Source organism: Nicotiana sylvestris, chromosome 12 (genome assembly GCF_000393655.2).
Source record: "Nicotiana sylvestris chromosome 12, ASM39365v2, whole genome shotgun sequence".
NCBI lineage: Eukaryota > Viridiplantae > Streptophyta > Magnoliopsida > Solanales > Solanaceae > Nicotiana > Nicotiana sylvestris.
The window spans coordinates 35,539,660-35,559,456 of record NC_091068.1 but is presented as its reverse complement, the minus strand read 5'-3'; the positions used below and the strand labels follow the sequence as shown (position 1 = coordinate 35,559,456).

General features: G+C 39.6%; 3 protein-coding genes across 3 annotated transcripts; 2 read left to right on the top strand and 1 right to left on the bottom strand.

The window, feature by feature from the left end:
- Positions 1-1,813: 1,813 nt before the first annotated feature.
- Positions 1,814-3,030, bottom strand: LOC104231722 (mitogen-activated protein kinase kinase kinase 20-like). Its single transcript, XM_009784772.2, has one exon. It carries the CDS (start codon positions 2,991-2,993, stop codon positions 1,992-1,994), a length of 1,002 nt encoding a protein of 333 aa, XP_009783074.1. The 5' UTR covers positions 2,994-3,030; the 3' UTR covers positions 1,814-1,991.
- A 2,289-nt stretch (positions 3,031-5,319) lies between these two features.
- LOC138882904 (uncharacterized) lies at positions 5,320-6,171 on the top strand. Its single transcript, XM_070163546.1, has one exon. The coding sequence runs from the start codon at positions 5,320-5,322 to the stop codon at positions 6,169-6,171; it is 852 nt and encodes a 283-aa protein (XP_070019647.1).
- Positions 6,172-9,202: 3,031 nt separating this feature from the next.
- Positions 9,203-9,637, top strand: LOC138882903 (uncharacterized). The gene has a single exon (XM_070163545.1). The coding sequence runs from the start codon at positions 9,203-9,205 to the stop codon at positions 9,635-9,637; it is 435 nt and encodes a 144-aa protein (XP_070019646.1).
- The last annotated feature ends 10,160 nt before the right edge of the window (positions 9,638-19,797 follow it).

Here is a 19,797-nt window from a genome sequence, read left to right as displayed (position 1 = left end):
CAATTTGGCTTCAAGGATTGCTAAAGGAGCTTGGTGTTGAACAAAAAGGTATCACAATTTTTTGTGATAGTCAAAGTACTATTCAATTAGCGAAGAACCAAGTTTATCATGCAAGGTCGAAGCAAATTGATGTTTGGTATCATTTCGTACGAGAAATCATAGAAGAAGGTGGAGTCACGGTGAAGAAAATTCCTACTACAGAGAATCCTGTTGATATGCTGACAAAGGTGGTAACTACGATCAAGTTTCAACATTGTTTGGATTTGATCAACATTGTTGAACACTGAAGATTGAAGATGAAGACATAACCAAAATTTGTTATTGAGAGAAAAATTGAAGATGTGGAATTTTGCCAAGGTGGAGATTTGTTGAATTTGGCAAATCCCACATCGGTGGGTTAGCCATTTGGTAGGGATATTTTTCCTATAAAAGGAGGCCTAATGTTTAGAATTTAAACACACCTCTCATTTGCCTTCTTATCTTCTTAAGACATTTGTATCTTCTCTCTTTAGTATTATTTCACTTGTATTTTTGGAGTGGAATAAAATATTGGTTGTGTCCGAGGAGTAGGCAAAATTAGCCGAACCTCGTAAATTCTGGTGTTCCTTTTATTGTTGCTTTATTGTCTTATTTATTATTTGGTGGCTGTCATAATTTTTGGTATAGTAGTTGTGACTTATTCACACTATATACATTTGACTTCCGCAACAGTTAGCTTGTTATGTTTTTAGTTTATGCTCTTGAAATTGGAGTTTACTATTAGCATATAGGCGAATCTAAGATGTAAAGTTGTGGGTTCAGAATGGGTGTAATCTTACTATATGTGTACATTATAAGGAGTTCGTCCTACCTATCTTGTTGATTCTGCATCTTCCAAATAATGCTAGTCAATAACCATCATGCTATTATTTCTCAATAGCAATCTGTCAAACAGCAGAGAACAACAAAAGTCATAAGCTGAGGAAATGTTTTCTATATATTTACTTATTTATTATAACGATGGTATCCAGACCAATTCGCACACTTCGACTATCCCACTGGTTACCAGCAGCTACGTCCAACTAGCACATTTAGCAGGTAACTTTGCCCACCACAACTTAGACAAATGGGATGAAATTATCTTGTGTATTTTGTCTGTGCTGGAACTCGAACCCAAGTCTTCCATAATTTCTTATATTGATAGAACAACTTCTAGTTAAAAATCACTACTCAATATATGAGATGCTAGTGAGTCCGAAACAAAGAATAAAAGGATATTAGAGGCATTAGAGGCTTGGAATGTCAATTGGTGGAGCAAAAGACCTTGTCAAACGAGCATGATTGTCATGTCTGATTGATAGTTGAGAAATACCACCTCCCGAAAATCATACTTTAGGACTATTTTTCACCGTTGAAGGACATAGTTCATGATATTAAGGTGATAATGCCAGCAAAATAGCGCCCCCCCCCCCCCCCCCCAACCCCAAATTTAAAGGCCAAAGGGAATTAGTTGGACCTGCAATTTCCAATATTCAGTTTACAGCTATATGCTGTGTTTTTAAAAGTTTTTGGAAAGAATGATTCAGGATATGGGAACTTCTACAGTTTAGGATCATAAATGTACGTACATATCAATAGGTAAGCAATTTTTACTGTTTCAATAAAAAAATCTCTTGTTCCATCTCAATTTATTCTTACTAATCAGTGGATCAAATGTCCTTGTAAATTCATTTGAGTTCTATTGTCAGCCTAAGCACATTCAAAGTAAAATTTGGAAAGAGATCAATGCACTACAATTGCTAGCCAAATTTACTTGGCAAAAAACCTCTTTGTACAGATTGTTCAATTATAAAGAGAACCAACACACAATTGTTTTTGTTTAATACAAGGGGCTGGACCTGATCATCTTTTTCTTGATTACAGGCTGCCTACGTACCCCCAACTAAACTCCTATCGGGATCAAGCCCAAACATAGTTCTTTACATTAGTATAATTCTAATCAAAATTGATAATCAACATCCTTCTAGTAGCTTTCTTCTTTTGTTGGATCTGCAATTCAATAGCTTCATTGGTTTCAGCTTTGTACTATTGCAAAAATCATCGGTCAATGGATCACTTTCTCTTGCTATTTCTATAAACAAAAGTGGGTTGAGTTCCTTTTTTCTTGTCTGCTCACGAACGACAACATTATCGGATAAAAGAAACGGATGCTTCAATAACATATCAGCAGTCCATCGCGATCTCGGCTCCTTAACAAGACACTTTTTCAGAAAATCTTCAGCCTCTTTTGATAATCTTTCGTTCTGCAAATCCGGTGATCCCATTCCAATTTTGCATAACAGATAAACAATATCGTCAGCTTCACTGCAATCCCAAACTGTCTTCCCTGTAATCATCTCGAAAACAGTGCACCCGAAAGCCCAAATATCAGCTTCAGGTCCGTACTCGTTATCAAGAACTGATTCTGGCGCCATATACATACGCGTGCCCTTGAGTCCGCGCTTTCTTTTCTGACTCTTTCCAACCTTCTTCGCGAACCCGAAATCAGCAATTTTGGCAACTTTTTCGGTACCCACAAGAAGAATGTTATCCGGTTTAATATCAAGGTGAACGAAACCTCTTCCATGAATATCACTAAGCCCCAACAGAATCGATTTCGCGTACTGCTTTACCTCAAAATCCCCCAACCATTGCCCCGAATTTTGACCAATCCGATCAGCTAAACTTCCACCAGATGCGTACTCGAGCAACATGTTGTACAACATCTTTCCACCTTCTTCAGTAACATCAGCTCCGAAACATCGAATAACCTGATCACAATCTTGAAACTCGTGTAATAGTTCTCTCTCTTTCTGTAACGACTTTGAACGCGAAAACAAGGCAGATTTTATTGCGATTGTCGATGGAATATCAACGGAGGAGTTTGTTGTCGTTGCTAAAGTGACGATGCCAAAACTGCCTCTCCCGATGGTTTTGCCTCTCGTCCACATTACTGCATCGCTAATCGCCGTCATTGAATCAATTGTTCTCTTGCTCTTAATAGTAAGTGATAACCTGGTTTTTGTTTTTTTTGGTAACTTTCTGATATTGTTTTCCTTATGTATTAGTACGAGTTACTTTGTTTTCCTTTTCCGTATCTACGTATGATTACGTGTTTCTTGAGTTACAAGGTTTTAGGGCCGACAAACTAAAGTTTTAAAGTTTCCAAAATTTGTTTCTTTTTTCTGTGTTGTAACTTGTAACAGATTAATTACCACTTTTCCAAGTAATCTTACAAATTGCTGTTAATTAATTAATAGGTACGAACTTGATGAGAAGTTCACATATCTCTATATTGGTAAAAATAAATATTACACGTGGATTTACGTGAATGGCTGATAAGACAAGACACGTGGATCATTGAGAAAGCGACAGCTGGAGAAATGCATTAAAAGAGGCACGAGTCGTAACAAATATGAACAAATCACCCACGGGAGGAGAAGATATGATCGTTCAAGTTTAAATAGTTAAAGGTACCGGCGGAATGAATCAAGACAATAAAAAGGAAAGATTCGTGGATCAGCTATTAGTGAGCGTGAATGATCTCAAACGTTACATAATCTTCATGAACAATTACGATTGCCAATTATAACGTCTCATTAATGTCATTAATGCTCATAATGATTAGGTCATAAAAGGGGAAAGACGTTATACTCATATATTCCTATAAAAAAGAAAGAGATCATTTGTACATACACGTTCTGGTTATTATTGGAATACAATTACTTTCTTTTGCTTTCTATTGATTACTTTGCTATTTCATATTCTAATTTCCTTTCTTATTGCAAGAATATTGATTTTCTTGATTATCAGTAACCCGAGTACTTCTAAAAATAGGCTTTGACCGGAATTTCTATTTTTTGGTTAAACAAATTGGTTCCGTTACCGAGAATCTGATAATCTTTTCACTTTCCAATTTCATTTTTCCGTCAAAAAAATCATGTCGACCGCTAACGACAACAATCAACAAAACCTACAAAACCAACAAGACTAGCTGAACCAATAGAATCAATAAGAGAATGCCACCTCAATCCCTTCACCTTAAAATTCTCCTCGACACTCCCGAGACAACTCACCTAATAAATCAACATTACATATGAATAATCAACAAGGGAACGGTCAAAATGTTGATGATGCATTGAAGCAACTAATTGCAGAACACTTGAACAATGCTCTTTAAGCTTTCGTTAGCGGATTACCAACTGTACCACCATATCCGCCTCCAAACAACACCGCAACCATAGAGAATCTATGCTCAGGACTTACTAATTCGGGTAGCGGATGAACTCCCAGTGAATGTCGTGATGGAGGGTCAGGTATCCCAATTAATTCTGATTTACAAAGTTTAGTACTAACTTTGCAAAAACAACTAAAGGAGCAGAACGATCATATAGAATAGATACCTGGTGTTCCACCTATAATCAAAGGAGTGGATATGGATATATATTCTCAACAACCCTAGAAGCCAAGTGCCGCTCCTTTTCCTATTCCAAAAAAATTTAAGATAGCTGATATCCCGAAGTATGATGGGAAAACCGATCCACGAGATCATGTAACTGCATTTACAACTGGCGTGAAAGGCAACGACTTGACCAAGTAAGAGATTGAATTAGTGCTGGTAAAACAATTCGGTGAAACACTCACAAAGGGAGCACTAACATGGTATTCTCTTTTAATTGAAAATTCCATTGATTCTTTTGTTGAGCTTGCAGATTAATTTATAAAAGCACACTCCGGAGCTCAAAAAGTTGAAAAGAGGATGGATGACACCTTCAAAATAAAACAAGGAGATACAGAGCTACTCATGGAATTCGTAGATAGATTCCAGTGTGAAAGAATGATGTTACCACATGTACCTAACAATTAGGTGGCTATGACATTTGCAAGTAATCTAAATGAAAAAAACTCAGAAGCCACGAAGAGACTCAAAGAAAGCTTACGAGAATTCCCTGCAACAACTTGGAATGATATTTACAATAGGTATAACACGAAACTGCGGATAGAAGAAGATACTATCACTTAGTCCTGGGGAGATGAAAGAGTAAGTTTGAGGCGACCAAAAAATGAAAAAGGTCCGATAAGAATAGGTACGAACCTTACACGGGACCAGCAGGAAGGGATTCACATTCAAAACAAGAGAGCCTGAGGTATGATTCTAGATCAAGGGATAGAAATTCGGGTTTGTCGTCCAGTTTTGGAAAAGAGTGAGACACGCGGGACAACGACAGAAGTTCAAAAACAAAGATTGGTGGTTACAATTTCAATGTTAGCACATCTGAATTGGTAGATGTTTTAAGAAGCATGGGAGATAAGGTGCGGTGGCCAAAGGAAATGAGATCGAACCCAAATAGAAGAAACCCTGATTTCTGGTGCGAGTTCACTGATCACAGTCACAAAAAAATAGATTGCAGATTGCTACAAGGTGAAATAGAGCACTTATTAAAACAAGGCTACTTAACCGATTTGTTTACTGAGAAGGGTAAGCAAGTATATATGAAGAATAGACAGGAGCCACCAAAACCTCTGTCTCCAAATAAAATAGTTAATGTCATAAGCGGAGGGGAGGAGGTCAATGGCGTGACATATACGTCTGTAAAGAAGGTGTCAAAAATCACAGTCACCCACGAGAAGCGAGTTTGCCAAGTTTTGGAAGAAGACAGTATAAAATTTGATGATGCAGATGCAAATGATGTGTTGATCCCACACAATGATGCACTGGTAATATCTTTACTTGTACATGATACTAATGGGAAACGAGTTTTGATTGATCCAGGTAGCTCTGTAAATATAATTCTTTTAAGAGTGGTAAACGAGATGCAAGCTGATGACAAATTTGTACCCAAAGCACGTACGTTATCTGGATTTGACAATTCAAGAGTTGTCACAAAAGGGGAGATAATAGTCACCACATTTGCAGAAGGAGTAGTTAATGATACAAAATTTCAAGTAATAGATATGGATATGGCGTACAATATTATCCTCGGTAGACCTTGGATTCACGAGATGGATGTTGTTCCATCTACTTTACATCAGGTTGTTAAGTTCCTTTCACAATGGGAAATTAAGCAAATCCGTGGTGATCAGCAGGCTTTTAAAAGTATCAAGTCAGTGGTGGATTCAAGCATACAAAATGACGTTGTAGATGTGAAATAGCAATTACAGAATTCGATTGAGGGTTTAACAACTCAAACCTCAATTGAAGATAGACAAACGGATGTAAACTCAAGACCTGATACTATTTAAGAGCCAGAAGAGAACAAAAACATCAAAACAGCAATTGAGAAACTCGAAGCGGTGGTGCTGTTTATACATTGGCCAGATAGAAAAGTTTACATCGGAACCAACCTGAGCCCAGAGATGAAAAGTAAGTTAATTGAATTTTTAAAAGCTAACGCAGATTTCTTTGCTTGTTCACATTCAGATATGACAGTTATACCACTGGAGGTGATGACCTATAAGCTGAATGAAGATCCAACGTATCCACCTGTCAAACAAACGAAAAGGAAGCGAGGATCCTTCAAAGACCAGGTGATTCGGGATGAGGTACAAAAGCTTTTAAAAATCGGGTTTATCCGTGAGGTAAAATATCTTAATTGGCTGGCTGATAGTGTAGTGGTATCAAAAAGAGTGGTAAGTGGCAAGTTTGTATAGATTATACTGACTTAAATAAAGCTTGCCCGAAAGATTCTTTTCCTTTACCATACATAGATCAACTAATTGATGTTACTGCAGGGCACGAATTGTTGAGTTTTTTAGATGCTTATTCAGGATATATCCAGATAAAAATGGATCCTTCAAATGAGGAAAAAACTTATTCCATTACAGACAGGGGGACTTACTGTTATAAAGTCATGCCCTTCGATCTAAAGAATGTTGGGGCCACATACCAGAGGTTAGTAACAAAGATGTTTCAAGAACATCTGGGAAAAATCATGGAAGTCTACATTGATGACATGTTAGTCAAGTCAGCACAGGCGGGGGATCATATCCAACATTTGTCAGATACTTTTCAAATTATCTGCAAATTCAATATGAAGTTAAATCCCGAAAAGTGTGCATTTGGCGTGTCTTCAGGTAAGTTTTTAGGTTTCCTAGTTTCTAACCGAAGAATTGAAGTAAATCCAGTGCAGATTAAACCATTTAAGAAATATCGGATATACTCACGAGCATTAAAAAAGTGTAGAGGTTGACAGGTAGGATGACATCATTGGAAAGATTTATTTCTAAATCTTCAGATAAAAGCTTTAAGTTCTTCTCAGTGTTGAAAAAGCAAAATCAATTTGAATGGACAAAAGAATGCCAACAAGCGCTCAAAAATCTGAAAACATACTTGTCAAACTCGCCGTTGCTGGCTAAACCAAAGGACGGTGAAAGGTTACTCATCTATCTCGCTATGTCAGAAATGGAGGTAATTGCAGTGTTAGTTCGAGAAGATAAAGGTAAACAATCTCCAATTTATTATGTTAGCAAGTCCTATTGAAACTCGATATCCTCATTTAGAAAATCTTGCTTTAGCACTAATTATGACATCTAGAAAGTTAAGGCCTTATTTTTAATGTCATCCTATTTCTGTAGTGACCGCCTACCCCTTACGAAATATAGTGTATAAGCAAGAGTTATCAGGTAGAGTAGCCAAATGGGCCGTAGAACTAAGTGAATATAAAATTCAGTTAACTTCTATATTTAATTGTTTGGTTGACTTTAATGGAATTGGATAGTTATTAGTTGGCTTACCTAGCAGGTTGGGTTAGGTGCCATCAAGACTAGTGGATTTTGGATCGTGACAGATTCAACCTAGAATTGCGATATAATCACAGGTCTTAGCAGATTTTTTGACAGACTTTAGCCCAGGGATGGTAACAAAAGAAGAAAAAGAACTGCAGGTATTTAACGGGTCTAATCCGGGTACTTGGACCCTATTTACCGATGGCTCCTCGAATGTTAAAGGAACGGGTTTGGGCATTATTCTAATCCCACCTCGGGAGAAACTATAAGGCAAGCCATAAAGTGCCATCCTATTACTAATATTGAAGCCGAATACAAAGCTGTTATTGTAGGTTTAAAATTGACACGAGAGCTCGGAATATAGCAGGTTATAATCAAAAGCGATACGCAGCTCGTAGTTAATCAAATACAGGGGACTTATATAACTAGAGAGGCGAGGATGCAACAATATTTGGAAAAGGCACGAGATTTGATCAGGCAATTCCAATCTTAGAAAATCGTGCAGATACTTAGGGAAGAAAATGTCGAAGCAGACAAGTTGGCTAATTTTGCATCCGATGCAGAACTAACAAATGAAGAAAATGCTTCCGTAATACATTTGTTTCATTCGACACTCGACCAAGATGGAAATGAGGTCAATTTCAATAATTTAATCCGGGATTGGAGAAACAAGATTGTTAATTTTTTGCAATACGGAATTCTACCTGAAGATAAGAAAAAGGCTGAGGCACTTTGACGAAAAGCTGCAGGTTATTATTTGGATCGAGGCAATTTATATCGAAAGATGTTCGGTGGTCCTTTAGCAAGGTGTCTCAGACCTTCTCAAATAGAATATGTGATGAGAGAAGTACATGAAGGACATTGTGAAAATCACGCAGGAGGAAGATCCTTGATAAAAACTCTAATTAGAGCAGGGTATTACTGGACAAAAATGGAAGAAAAGGCAGAAATCTTTGTGGCCAACTATGACAAGTTCCAAAGATATGGTAACAACATGCATCGACCAGCAGAGTTATTACATCGGATTGTTGCACCGTAACCTTTTATGAAGGTGGGTATGGATATCGCGGGTCCATTACCACAAGCCAAAGGAAAGGTACGATTTTTATTAGTACTCAGTGATTATTTTACTAAATGGGTAGAAGCAGGTGCCTTCAAACAGGTATGAGAAAAAGAAGTCAGGGACTTCATTTGGCAAAATATTATATGTCGGTTTGGGGTTCCAAAAGAAATCGTGTGTGATAATGGCCCGCATTTCATAGGTACAAAAATCACAGAATTCTTTTAGAGTTGGCAAATTAAAAGGATTACTTCAACACCTTATCATCCTGTGGCCAATGGACAAGCTGAATCAACGAACAAAGTTATTATTAATAACTTAAAGAAAAGGCTAGAGGAGTCAAAAGGTAAGTGGCCAAAAGTGTTACTGGAGTTTTGTGTGCTTATCGAACAAAAAAAAATGAGTACGGGAGAGGCACCATTTTCACTTGTGTACGGTGCTGAAGACTTGATTCCGGATGAAATAGGTGAACCAAGTACGAGATACACCCAAGCAACTGAAGAGTCAAGTGAGGAGGAGATGCAAATAAATCTCGATTTGCTTGAAGAAAGGAGAGAAACAACCTTGATAAGGATGGCTGCGCAGAAGCAAATTATTGAGCGATATTATAATCGGAAAGCTCATCTTAGGTTCTTCAAGATTAGGGACTTCATACTCAAGAAAGATTTTCAATCAACGAAAGCAGCCAATACAGGAAACTTGAGTCCAAATTGGGAAGGACCTTACAAGATTCGAGGTATCATTGGAAAATGTGCCTATGAGTTAGAAACCATGGATGGAAAGGTTATACCCTCAAGTTGGAATGTTGTTCATTTGAAGAAGTACTATTCCTAAGCAAAAGAAATACCCACAGTTAGGTATCGCTCAATTATGATTTTTATTTTGTATAGTTAAAATTATACTAACAATTTTAGTTGATAGGCAAAAAGCTAGCCCACACCAAATGATGATATTAGACCTGAAAGACACGCGGAAGTAACATAATTCCCGGTCTAAGTTTACAACCTTTTTGATGGAAATATAAAGGGTTAAGCAGTCATCATCTAAATTATATATATACCTCTGAGTCCCATACGTTTTTCCTTTTTCAGGAAAAGGACTACATGGAAGGAATAATCAAGTGCTCGAGATTTTATACTTCAAAGCTCAAACACTTGTGGGACTATATATATAAGAAAGGCAAAGAAGAATAGAAAAATCAGAATTCTAGTCAAGCCTAAGGTTTATCCAACAAATCAAAAGTTCACAGCAAAGTCACGAGCCAAAAAGGCAAGCCTGATTCAAAAACCTGTGAAGAATACACTCGTGGATGTAAATTTCAAAATCTTACGAATGTTTAGGTTAAAGGCAATATTTAATCATGGGTTGCAAGATATACCGTTGAATTTTTTACAAATCTGTTATAAAGAAAACAGTTGTTGTTGTTGTTGTTGTTGTTATAAAGAAAACAGTTACGAAAGAATTATAGATGGTACTTAAATATATGTAAAGTATTATATAATTTAAAAGTTCGAATGATACGAAACTTTCCTCAAAGTTATTCAAAGAAACGTGTGTGTTCCTATTTCTTATTTCGTATGTTTATACCATTATGAAGTTGAGACGTTTTCTTCATTAAGTGTCGTTCATAAAAGGGCCCTCTTTTATAAATCGTGCTTGTTTCAAAAAGTCAGGAAGTACTGAAGCATTTTTAGTGCATAATAAAAGAATAGTACAGAAACTCAAAATAAAATATCAGAGAAGTTGAACAAAAAACTTAGAAGATGATATTATAATAACTTGGTTAAAACTAAGTATGAACTTAGTTTCAACCTGACTGTCTTATACAAAAAACCCCAAATGGGACCAAGGGTAAACTTCCAAACATTCCACCAGTAAAAAAAATGAAACAACACTTTAAACTTTTCAAACTTTCACAATGGGGCAAAATCTGAACCAATAGGGTAAAGAATGGCATCGTCAGAAGAAAGAGGAACAACTTGAGCAGGAGGAGATTGAACATCAACTTCACTAGGAGTAACTTCATCACCCTCGGGAATATCTGCCGCTGGTGAAGAAAATCTCTGACTTTGTTGGGTTTTCTCAATAGTTTTTTTGATCTTTGCAATCTTAGCAACTAAGTCAAAGCCTTCCCGGCTTGCCTCTATTAAAGTGTCATGGCGTGTGTTCAAGAAAGCCCAACTAACTTCAATAACGGCCTTATCTTCAAGAGTTTCGTAATCTCTTTCCCAATGCTCAATCTCACTTCTTAGCTCTTCTTCTCAGTCAAGACTGCATTATAAGAAACATGTAAAGGGGTAAGTGAACTCTCTAAAAATTGAACTCTGTTAGAAGACACTCGGAGATCTTCTTGAGCTTGGGTGAGCATTTGAACAAGCTCACCGGCGTAAACTTCTTTCTGGTTTAGTAGTTCCTTCAGACCCCTAATCTCTTCAGTGGCTTTAGAAAGTTGTTCAGTAAATGAAGAATCGAGAAGGTTTTTATCTTTGCCCGCCTGATTAGAAGAGGCTCTCTCAACTTCCAATTCTGCTGCCATTACTTTCAACTGTTGCTCCAAGGTACACTTTTCTTCTTCTAAGATATCTTTTTCAAGTTGAAGGCCATCGAACTGCTCTTTCCAGTTGTCTGCCTCGATGTGATAATCATTCATTAACTGCTCTGTGTGAACAATCCTCTTCATCATCTCTGTGCCAATGAGGTTGATCTACACAAAGGAAAGAAAAATGTGGTACCCATGAAAAGGAAATCACGTACAAAATAAAAAGCTAAGGCTTATACCTTTAAAGATGAGTGTAAGATATCATTCATCCACGTTAAAGAACTATGGCTCTCTAATTTTGTCTTCTCAACTGGGCCAATCAATGGTTTCAGCCATACATCAGCTTGGCCAGATTTCTTCAAAAGATTACCATCCTTAGGAACCTCGATGGTAACTTTTTCATTGCCCTACTAGAAGAACCAACTTCAGTATGAGAAGTTGTAATAGTAGGAATAGTCTAGGGAGTCAAAATAGCCACGGTCGGAGCAGTGGCAGTAGCAATAGGTGCGGGGAGTTGAGGATCGATTGGAACAGACACGGGAAAAGAAGCTAGAGGCATTTCTTTAGAAATAAAGCCAAAGTCTTTATCAAACTCACGTGAAAAGAGTTGTTCAATAGAACCGCGGGAAGCAACATGCATCTCATCATCAGAACTCACTAAGGTAGTACCTTCGGGTTTGTGCATGGGAACAGAATTGGGAGGAGGAGTAGTTTCATCATCTGAAATGATAGCTCTCCTAGCTCGAGGCTTACGAACCAACGAGCCTTCATCCCTCTCCTCTTCACTCCTAAAACTGGGTGCTCTATCAGCTTTTCTTTTTTGATGAGGAACTCAAGATTATATCTTGAGCCATTAACATAGAGAGTCGCTAAGCAGAAATTGATGCAATATTCACACCTCTAATAGGAAACCCTAATAAAGAAAAGGGTTAATAAGTTCCAAGATAAACATGAAAATAAAGAAGAAAGTGAAAGAGAAAGTTACCGTGAGTCTTAACTTTCCATCCAAATATATTTGAAAGGTATTTCCATGGCCTTTCTTCCCTTGGAGCAACTATTAACAATTTTCTACCCAACCCCGAAAACTAGAAATTTCCTGAACAGTTCCCATGGTTGCTGAAAAGGAAAAGTAAAACAGTTACGAGAGTACAAGTTCTTCACAAAAAAAGAAGAGAAATAAAAGATTGGAAGAGAAATTTACGTGCAAAATTCCACTTCTCTAGGAAAGGCATATTTTTTTCACCTACTAACCCACTTGTAGGAGCAGCAACAAATCTGGCATACCAGCCACGATCTTTGTCATCTCCAGGGCTAACCAAAACCCTTTTACTTCTAGCCATAAGAGTAAACACCCCAGAATAAAATAACTTGAGGGAATAAAGATGAATCAGATGATAAAAGGTGAAAGGTAAAGCAGTCGAGTTTGACAAGTATCTAAGGCATGCCAAGGCCCTCCATATAATAGGACCAATTTATCCTAAACAAACATTTGAAAAAATGACAAAACTCTATGATGACTGGGTCAATGGAAGGTCTAAAACCCAACATAAAAGGCTATGTATATACAAAAGAATAGCCATCTTTGAACGAGGTGATTCTTTGATTTGCATTAGGAACTAAAATTGGGAAATCAAATTTCCAGTGACAGTCTCTACGTACAATGGAAATCAAACCCTCAGTAATCTGGGAGAGGTAAACATCAGCACGATCATGAGAAGTCATGGAAATGACTTGATTCCTAATCAATTCTGTATCTGTAAAGAAGGAAAGTTCAGCATGAATGATCTCATCAACAGTGGGTTCACGAAGCGGTTCACTAGAATCCTTACTTCTAACAAAAGATCTGTGTGAAGAAGAAGCCCTAGTTCTAGATGACGACGGAGGAGTAATACTGGGATGAGAAATAGAGCTACAGATAGAAACAGATCCTAAACTACGTAACCTGCCACCTCTTCTACTTTTGGTAGGGGCAGAGGAAGGGGGAAGATCATCCACCATAACAATTTTACGAGGATCAGGATTTGAAGAAGACATAGTTGTATGAAGAAGTAGAACGTATTGAAGAACAAAAATATGTTGTAAATAAAGAATACTGAAGAAAGTTTTTTGTGAATGCAAAGGAAAATGATGTATTTACATGTAGAAGCAATCATCATATAAAAAAGGTAATGATGGAAACGTCATTATGAAAACTATCACTTCGTGATTGATGCAGTCGCAAAAAGCCTTAAAACCATGTAACAACCCGGCCGGTCGTTTCATGAGTTACCGCTCCGTTTCCCCCATTTATGCTTTTTATTGTCTTGTTCAGCCGTATTATATGTTATCGGGTTGGTTGGTTCGGGTTCGGAGAGGTTTTGGTAAGGTTTGAGACACTTAGTCCTTTTTGAGTAATCTTAAATTGAAAAAATCAATCGAATGTTGACTTATGTGAAAGAGGGCTCAGATGTAAATTCCGATGGTTCGTATAATATTGAGAGGTGATTTTGGACTTAGGATCATGATCGGAATGTGTTTTGGAGGTCCGCAGTAGATGTAGGCTTGAATTGGCGAAATTGGAATTTTTGGCGTTTTCCGGTTGTTAGGTGAGATTTTAATTATGGGGCTCAGAATGGAATACCGGAAGTTGGAGTAGGTCCATTGTGTCATTTGTGATGTGTGCACAAAATTTCAGGTCATTCGGACGAGGTTTGATAGACTTTTTGATCAAACGCGGAATTCAGAAGATTTTGGAACCTTAGGCTTGAATCCGATGTTATTTGGTTGATTCGATATTATTTGAGATGTTTTGAAGATTGGTATAAGTTTGGATAGTGGTATATGACTTGTTCGTGCTTTTGGTTGAGGTCCCGGGGTCTCAGGGTGATTTTGGATGGTTGATGGGAAGTTTGGAGTTGGGAAGGTGTAGCTGAAGCTGTTGAGTTTTCTGTCATAATTGCACTTGTGTCTTGGGGACCACAGGTGCGAGCCTGCAAAAGCGGAAGTGAAGTCGCAGATGCGGCCAAGAGAGGGAAAGGCTGGAGCCCGCAGAAGTAGAACTTTGGGCGCAACTGCGAAGGCGCAGGTGTGGGAATTTGACCGCAGGTGCAGTGGCTGGGCGGACAAGTGAATTCTGCAGATGCGCACTTGGGACTGCAGGTGCGGGTCCGTAGGTATGATAATTGGACCGCAAATGCGATTTTGCTGGGTCAAAACATATATATGCACACTTCGCGAATTTGAGTTATTTTTCATGACATTCCAAACGGGAAGAAGCTTTGGAGAGCTAATTGAAGGGAGAATTCAAGAGGGTTTCTTAGAGGTAAGGTCCTTGGTCCCTAAAATCGTTTTTATGATGATCTTTAAGGTTGTAAGCTTGAAATCTATGGGAAAATTAGTAGCAAATTGGGGGTTAGGGATTGGAAATTGGAGACCTAAAATTTGGAATTTGAGGGGTCATATGTGGGCGGATTTTGGTACTTTTGATATGAGTGAACTCGTGGGGGAATAAGGATTCCACTGATGTGAATTTTGTCGGATTTTGAGACGTGGGACCGAGGGTCGGGTTAGGTCAATTTCGGGATTTGTGTTGTAATTTGATTATTTTCGAGTGGGCTTTGTTCCCTTAGCATATTTTGATGGTTATATACTAATTTTTGGAAAGATTCGGGGCATTTGGAGGCCGAATCGATAGGAAAAGGCGTCGCGAGATAGGATTTGGCCTGGCTTGAGATAAGTAACGCTTCCAAACTTGGTTTTGAGGGTTCAAAACCCCGGACTATGTGTTCTATGATTACTATTGAGGTGACGCAAATGCCAAGTGACGGGCGTGTGGGCGTGCACCGTGAGAAATGCGGCCTGTATCATTCCATGGCACCGCTTAGTGACTCTTTTATGTTGATATTATGCTGTAATTATGTGATTAAGTTGATAAGCTGCAAAATCATGCTAAATATCATGTTAGGGCTTCACGCCAATACTGTTGAGACCCGAGAGGTCGTTTCTTGCTGTCATGTCATTAGTTTCATGTATATTCTATACTCAGTCCTGATCATGCATATTATATCATGCCTCAGTCTCTATTATTTCTATTTAACATATGATATCATTGTTCGGGCTTGTATCACGACATCTTAGACCATGTGTGTGAGATTGGAGAGTATTGACTGAGTGAGGCCGAAGCCTGATATTGATTGACAGTATGGGATCGGGCTGCACGCCGCAACAAGATACTAATCATGCTTTCACTGGCATTGATATAATTCTTAGTCTCAGAGAAGCCCCTCCGGAGTCTTTACACCCCAGTGAGCATAGTAGTTGACGATATTGAGGGATGGATCTTCCTTGGACATGGATCTTGTCCGAAGTATTGGTATGAAGATGGATCTTCTCCACGAGGGTGGATTGGTATGTATTTCCTTTGTACTGGGTGACTTATAGTCTATGATGTACGTACATTCCGGGATGGATCTTCCCTGGGCCGAGTGGGTCGTATACAGTACCGAGTAGTTGAGCACTATAAGTGGAGATATCATGCGTGACATTGATCATGCTATCTGTGCATTGGTACTTATATTTTTTTAGCTTTATACTCTGTATTGTTCATGCTATATTTGGTTATTTCTAAGAAGATACATGAACTGTAAGCATGTCTAATTTTCTGTGCAATTATTTGTTGCAACCTGTATGAGGTTTGGTTCGTCACTACCATCAGTCTATAGTGTAGACTTGTTACTTACTGAGTTGGTGTACTCACGTTACCCCCTTCACCTCTGTGTGTAGATCTAGGTATCTCGGGGCAAGGTAGCGGTTAATGATCTTGCCAGTTGAGGACTTTCTGTGGAGATTTGCGAGGTACCTGCTTGGCGACCGTAGTTCTGCCTTCCCCTTCCTTATCTTCCTTATATTACTTTTATTCAGACATTCTCAGACTATATAGTCTTTTACATTTTAGACAGTTATAGTATGTCGCTCGTGACTTAGTGACACCTGAGGTCGGGATTATGTATTTATTTTCGGTGGATTTGAATTCTATCTTTATCTTATTGGGTTTCTGTTTAAAAATATGATTTTTCTTAAGTCTTAAATTTGGAAAACGGAGTGAATAGGTAATAATTAGCTGGCCTAGTATCATGATAGGCGCCATCATGACGTTGTTAGATTTTGGGTCGTGACATGTTGGTATCAGTGCCTAGGTTAGATAGGTCTCACGGGTCATGAGCAAGTTTAGTAGAGTCTCGCGGATCTGTACAGAGACGTCTGTATTTATCCCTGGGAGGCTGCAGAACCTTTAGGAAAACTTCATATTCTTGAATTCTTGTCATGCCAATCTATTAATCTGAGTACTAAACTTTTGTTCTAATAATCTCTCATAGATGGTGAGGACACGTGCTACCGGTCAGGATGGACGACCACAAATACCACCAGTTGGGGCCGCTAGAAGCCGAGGATGCAGTCGAGGCCATGGTAGGGGCAGGGGTGTGGCCAGCACAACAGCTAGGGAAACACTTGCAGATCCACCCGCCGCCCTAGTTCATGATCAGGCTCCATCGGTGGATGCTCCAGCAGTACCAGCTCAGGCACTGACTGTGCCTATTGTCATTTCGGGTATTCAGGAGACTTTGGCTCTGATTCTGATTGTGTGCACCAGTCTTGCTCAGGCAGTCGCAGTTTCTACTACAGCAGCTACTTCTCAGGCTGGGGGAGGCACTCAGACTCCTACCGCCCATACACCTAAGCAGGTTGTTCAGGGACTCCAGACACCGGAGGCACCACTAGCCCAACCGGTTGCACCTGATCAGGATTTTGTGGTTCCAATTATGCCTGATGACGAGCAACATCGATTGGAGAGGTTTGGTAGATTTCAGCCTCCGACTTTCAGTGGTGTAGAGGGCGAGGATGCCCATGGTTTCTTAGATAAGTGTCAGAGGATGTTGCGTACAGCGGGTATTCTGGAGACTAGTGGGGTCTCATTTACTACTTTTCAGTTTTCTAGGGCTGCCTTCACTTGGTGAGAGGCTTATGAGAGGCGTAGGCCTGTTGGTGCACCACCCCTTACCTGACATCAGTTCTCCATTCTCTTCTTAGAGAAGTATGTACCGCATTCCCGTAAGGAGAAGCTGCGCAAGGAGTTCGAGCAGCTTTGTTAAAAGGGTTTGTCCGTGGCGCAGTATGAGATGAGATTTTCCGAGTTAGCCCGTCATGCTATTTGGATAGTTCCCACAGACAAGGCAAGGATCAAAAGGTTCATTGATGACCTCAACTATCAACTACAGATTTTCTGACCAGAAAGAGAGTTTCTAGCGCTTCTTATGAGGAGGTGGTTGACATTACTAGAGAGATTGAATCATCTCGTCGCTAGGATATAGAGGAGAGGGAGGCCAACAAGCCTCAGGGATCTGGTAGTTTTGGGGGTTCTTCTTCGGGAGGCTAGTTTCAGCACGGCAAAGGCCGTTCATTCAGACATGCTGAACCCGCCCGTCCAGGTCACCGTGGTGGGTTATCTGGCCATGGTTCTCACAGTTCACATCAGGTCACTCATATCTCAGTGCCCTTCCATCTCAGAGTTCAACTCAGGCACCATCAGTTTAGGGCTCATCTATGTCTGGTTCTTCTAGTGGGCATCCCAGTGCACGGGGCTTCCTTCAATCCCCACCGCCACTTGATACGAGGGGTTGCTTTGAGTGTGGAGATTTGGGTCATATCAAGAGGTTCTGTCCCCGTCTTATGGGAGGTTCATCCCAGCAGAGGAGTCAACCTTCGATTTCAACACCAGTTACTTCCCCACCCGCTCAGTCAGCTCAAGGTGGAGGTCAGTCAGTTAGGGGTCACCCTAAAGGGGGAGGTCGATTAGGTGGTGGTTAGGCTCGTTTCTATGCCCTCCCATCCAGACCAGATGCTATTGCTTCAGAGGCTGTGATTACAGGTATTATCTTAGTTTGCCACAAAGATGACTCTATATTATTTGATCCAGGTTCCACCTTTTCTTATGTGTCATCATATTTTGCCCATTATTTGGATATGCCCCGCGAGTCTCTTGTTTCATCTGTTCATGAATCTACTCTGGTGGGTGATACTATTATTGTGGACCGTGTATATCGGTCGTGTGTAGTGACTATTGGGGTTTTGGATACCCGAGTGGATCCCTTGTTACTTAGTATGGTTGATTTCGATGTGATATTGGGCATGGATTGATATCTTCGTGTCATGCTATTTTGGACTGTCATGCTAAGACACATTGGCTATCCAGGGGTGCTACGGATTGAGTGGCGAGGTTCGACTAATTATGTTCCCAGTAGGGTAATTTCATTTCTAAAGGCCTAGCGGATCGTAGGGAAGGGTTGTCTTTCATACTTAGTATTTTTGAGGGATGTTAATGCAGAGACTCCCAGTATTGATTTTGTTTCAGTTGTGAGGGATTTTTCCGATGTGTTTCCTGCAAACCTGTTGGGCATGCCACCGGATAAGGATATTGATTTTGGTATTGACCTGGTGCCGGACACTCAACCCATCTCTATTCCACCATATCGTATGGCACCAGCGGAGCTGAAGGAGTTGAAGGATCAGCTTCAGAAACTCCTTGATAAGGGGTTCATTCGGCCTAGTGTTTTGCCATGGGGTGCTCCTGTACTATTTGTGAAGAAGAAGGATTGTACTCTAAGGATGTGCATCAATTATAGGTAGTTGAACAAGGTTACCATTAAGAACAAGTATTCCCTACCTCGCATTGATGATTTGTTTGACCAGCTCTAGGGAGCGAGAGTGTTCTCCAAGATTGATCTTCATTCAGGGTATCATAAGCTGAAGATCAGGGACTCGGATATTCTTAAGATAGCTTTTAGGACCAGATATGGTCATTATGAGTTCCCTGTGATGTCTTTTGGGCTGACCAATGCCCCAATAACTTTCATGCATTTGATGAACAACGTGTTTCGGCCTTATCTTGACTCATTTGTCATAGTTTTCATTGATGATATTCTGGTGTATTCGCGTAGTCAGGAGGAGCATGCAGAGCATTTGAGAGTTGTGTTACAGAGAATGAGGGAGGAGACGCTTTATGTAAAGTTCTCCAAATGTGCGTTTTGGCTCAGTTTAGTGGATTTCTTGGGGCACGTGGTGTCCATTGAGGGTATTCAGGTTGATCCAAAGAAAATAGAGGCGGTTCAGAGTTGGTCCAAACCGTCCTCAGCCATAGAGATTCATAGCTTTCTTAGTTTTGGGGGTTATTACCGCCGGTTCGTTTAGGGATTTTCATCTATAGCATCGCCCTTGACCAAGTTGACTTAGAAGGGTGCTCCATTCATGTGGTCAGATAAGTGTGAGGCGAGCTTTCAGAAGCTCAAGACTGCCTTGACCACACCTCCAGTGTTAGTTTTGCCATCAGCTTCAGGTTCATATACCGTGTATTGTGATGCTTCGAGATTTGGTATCGGATGTGTGTTGATATAAGAGGGTAGAGTTATTGCTGATGCTTCTC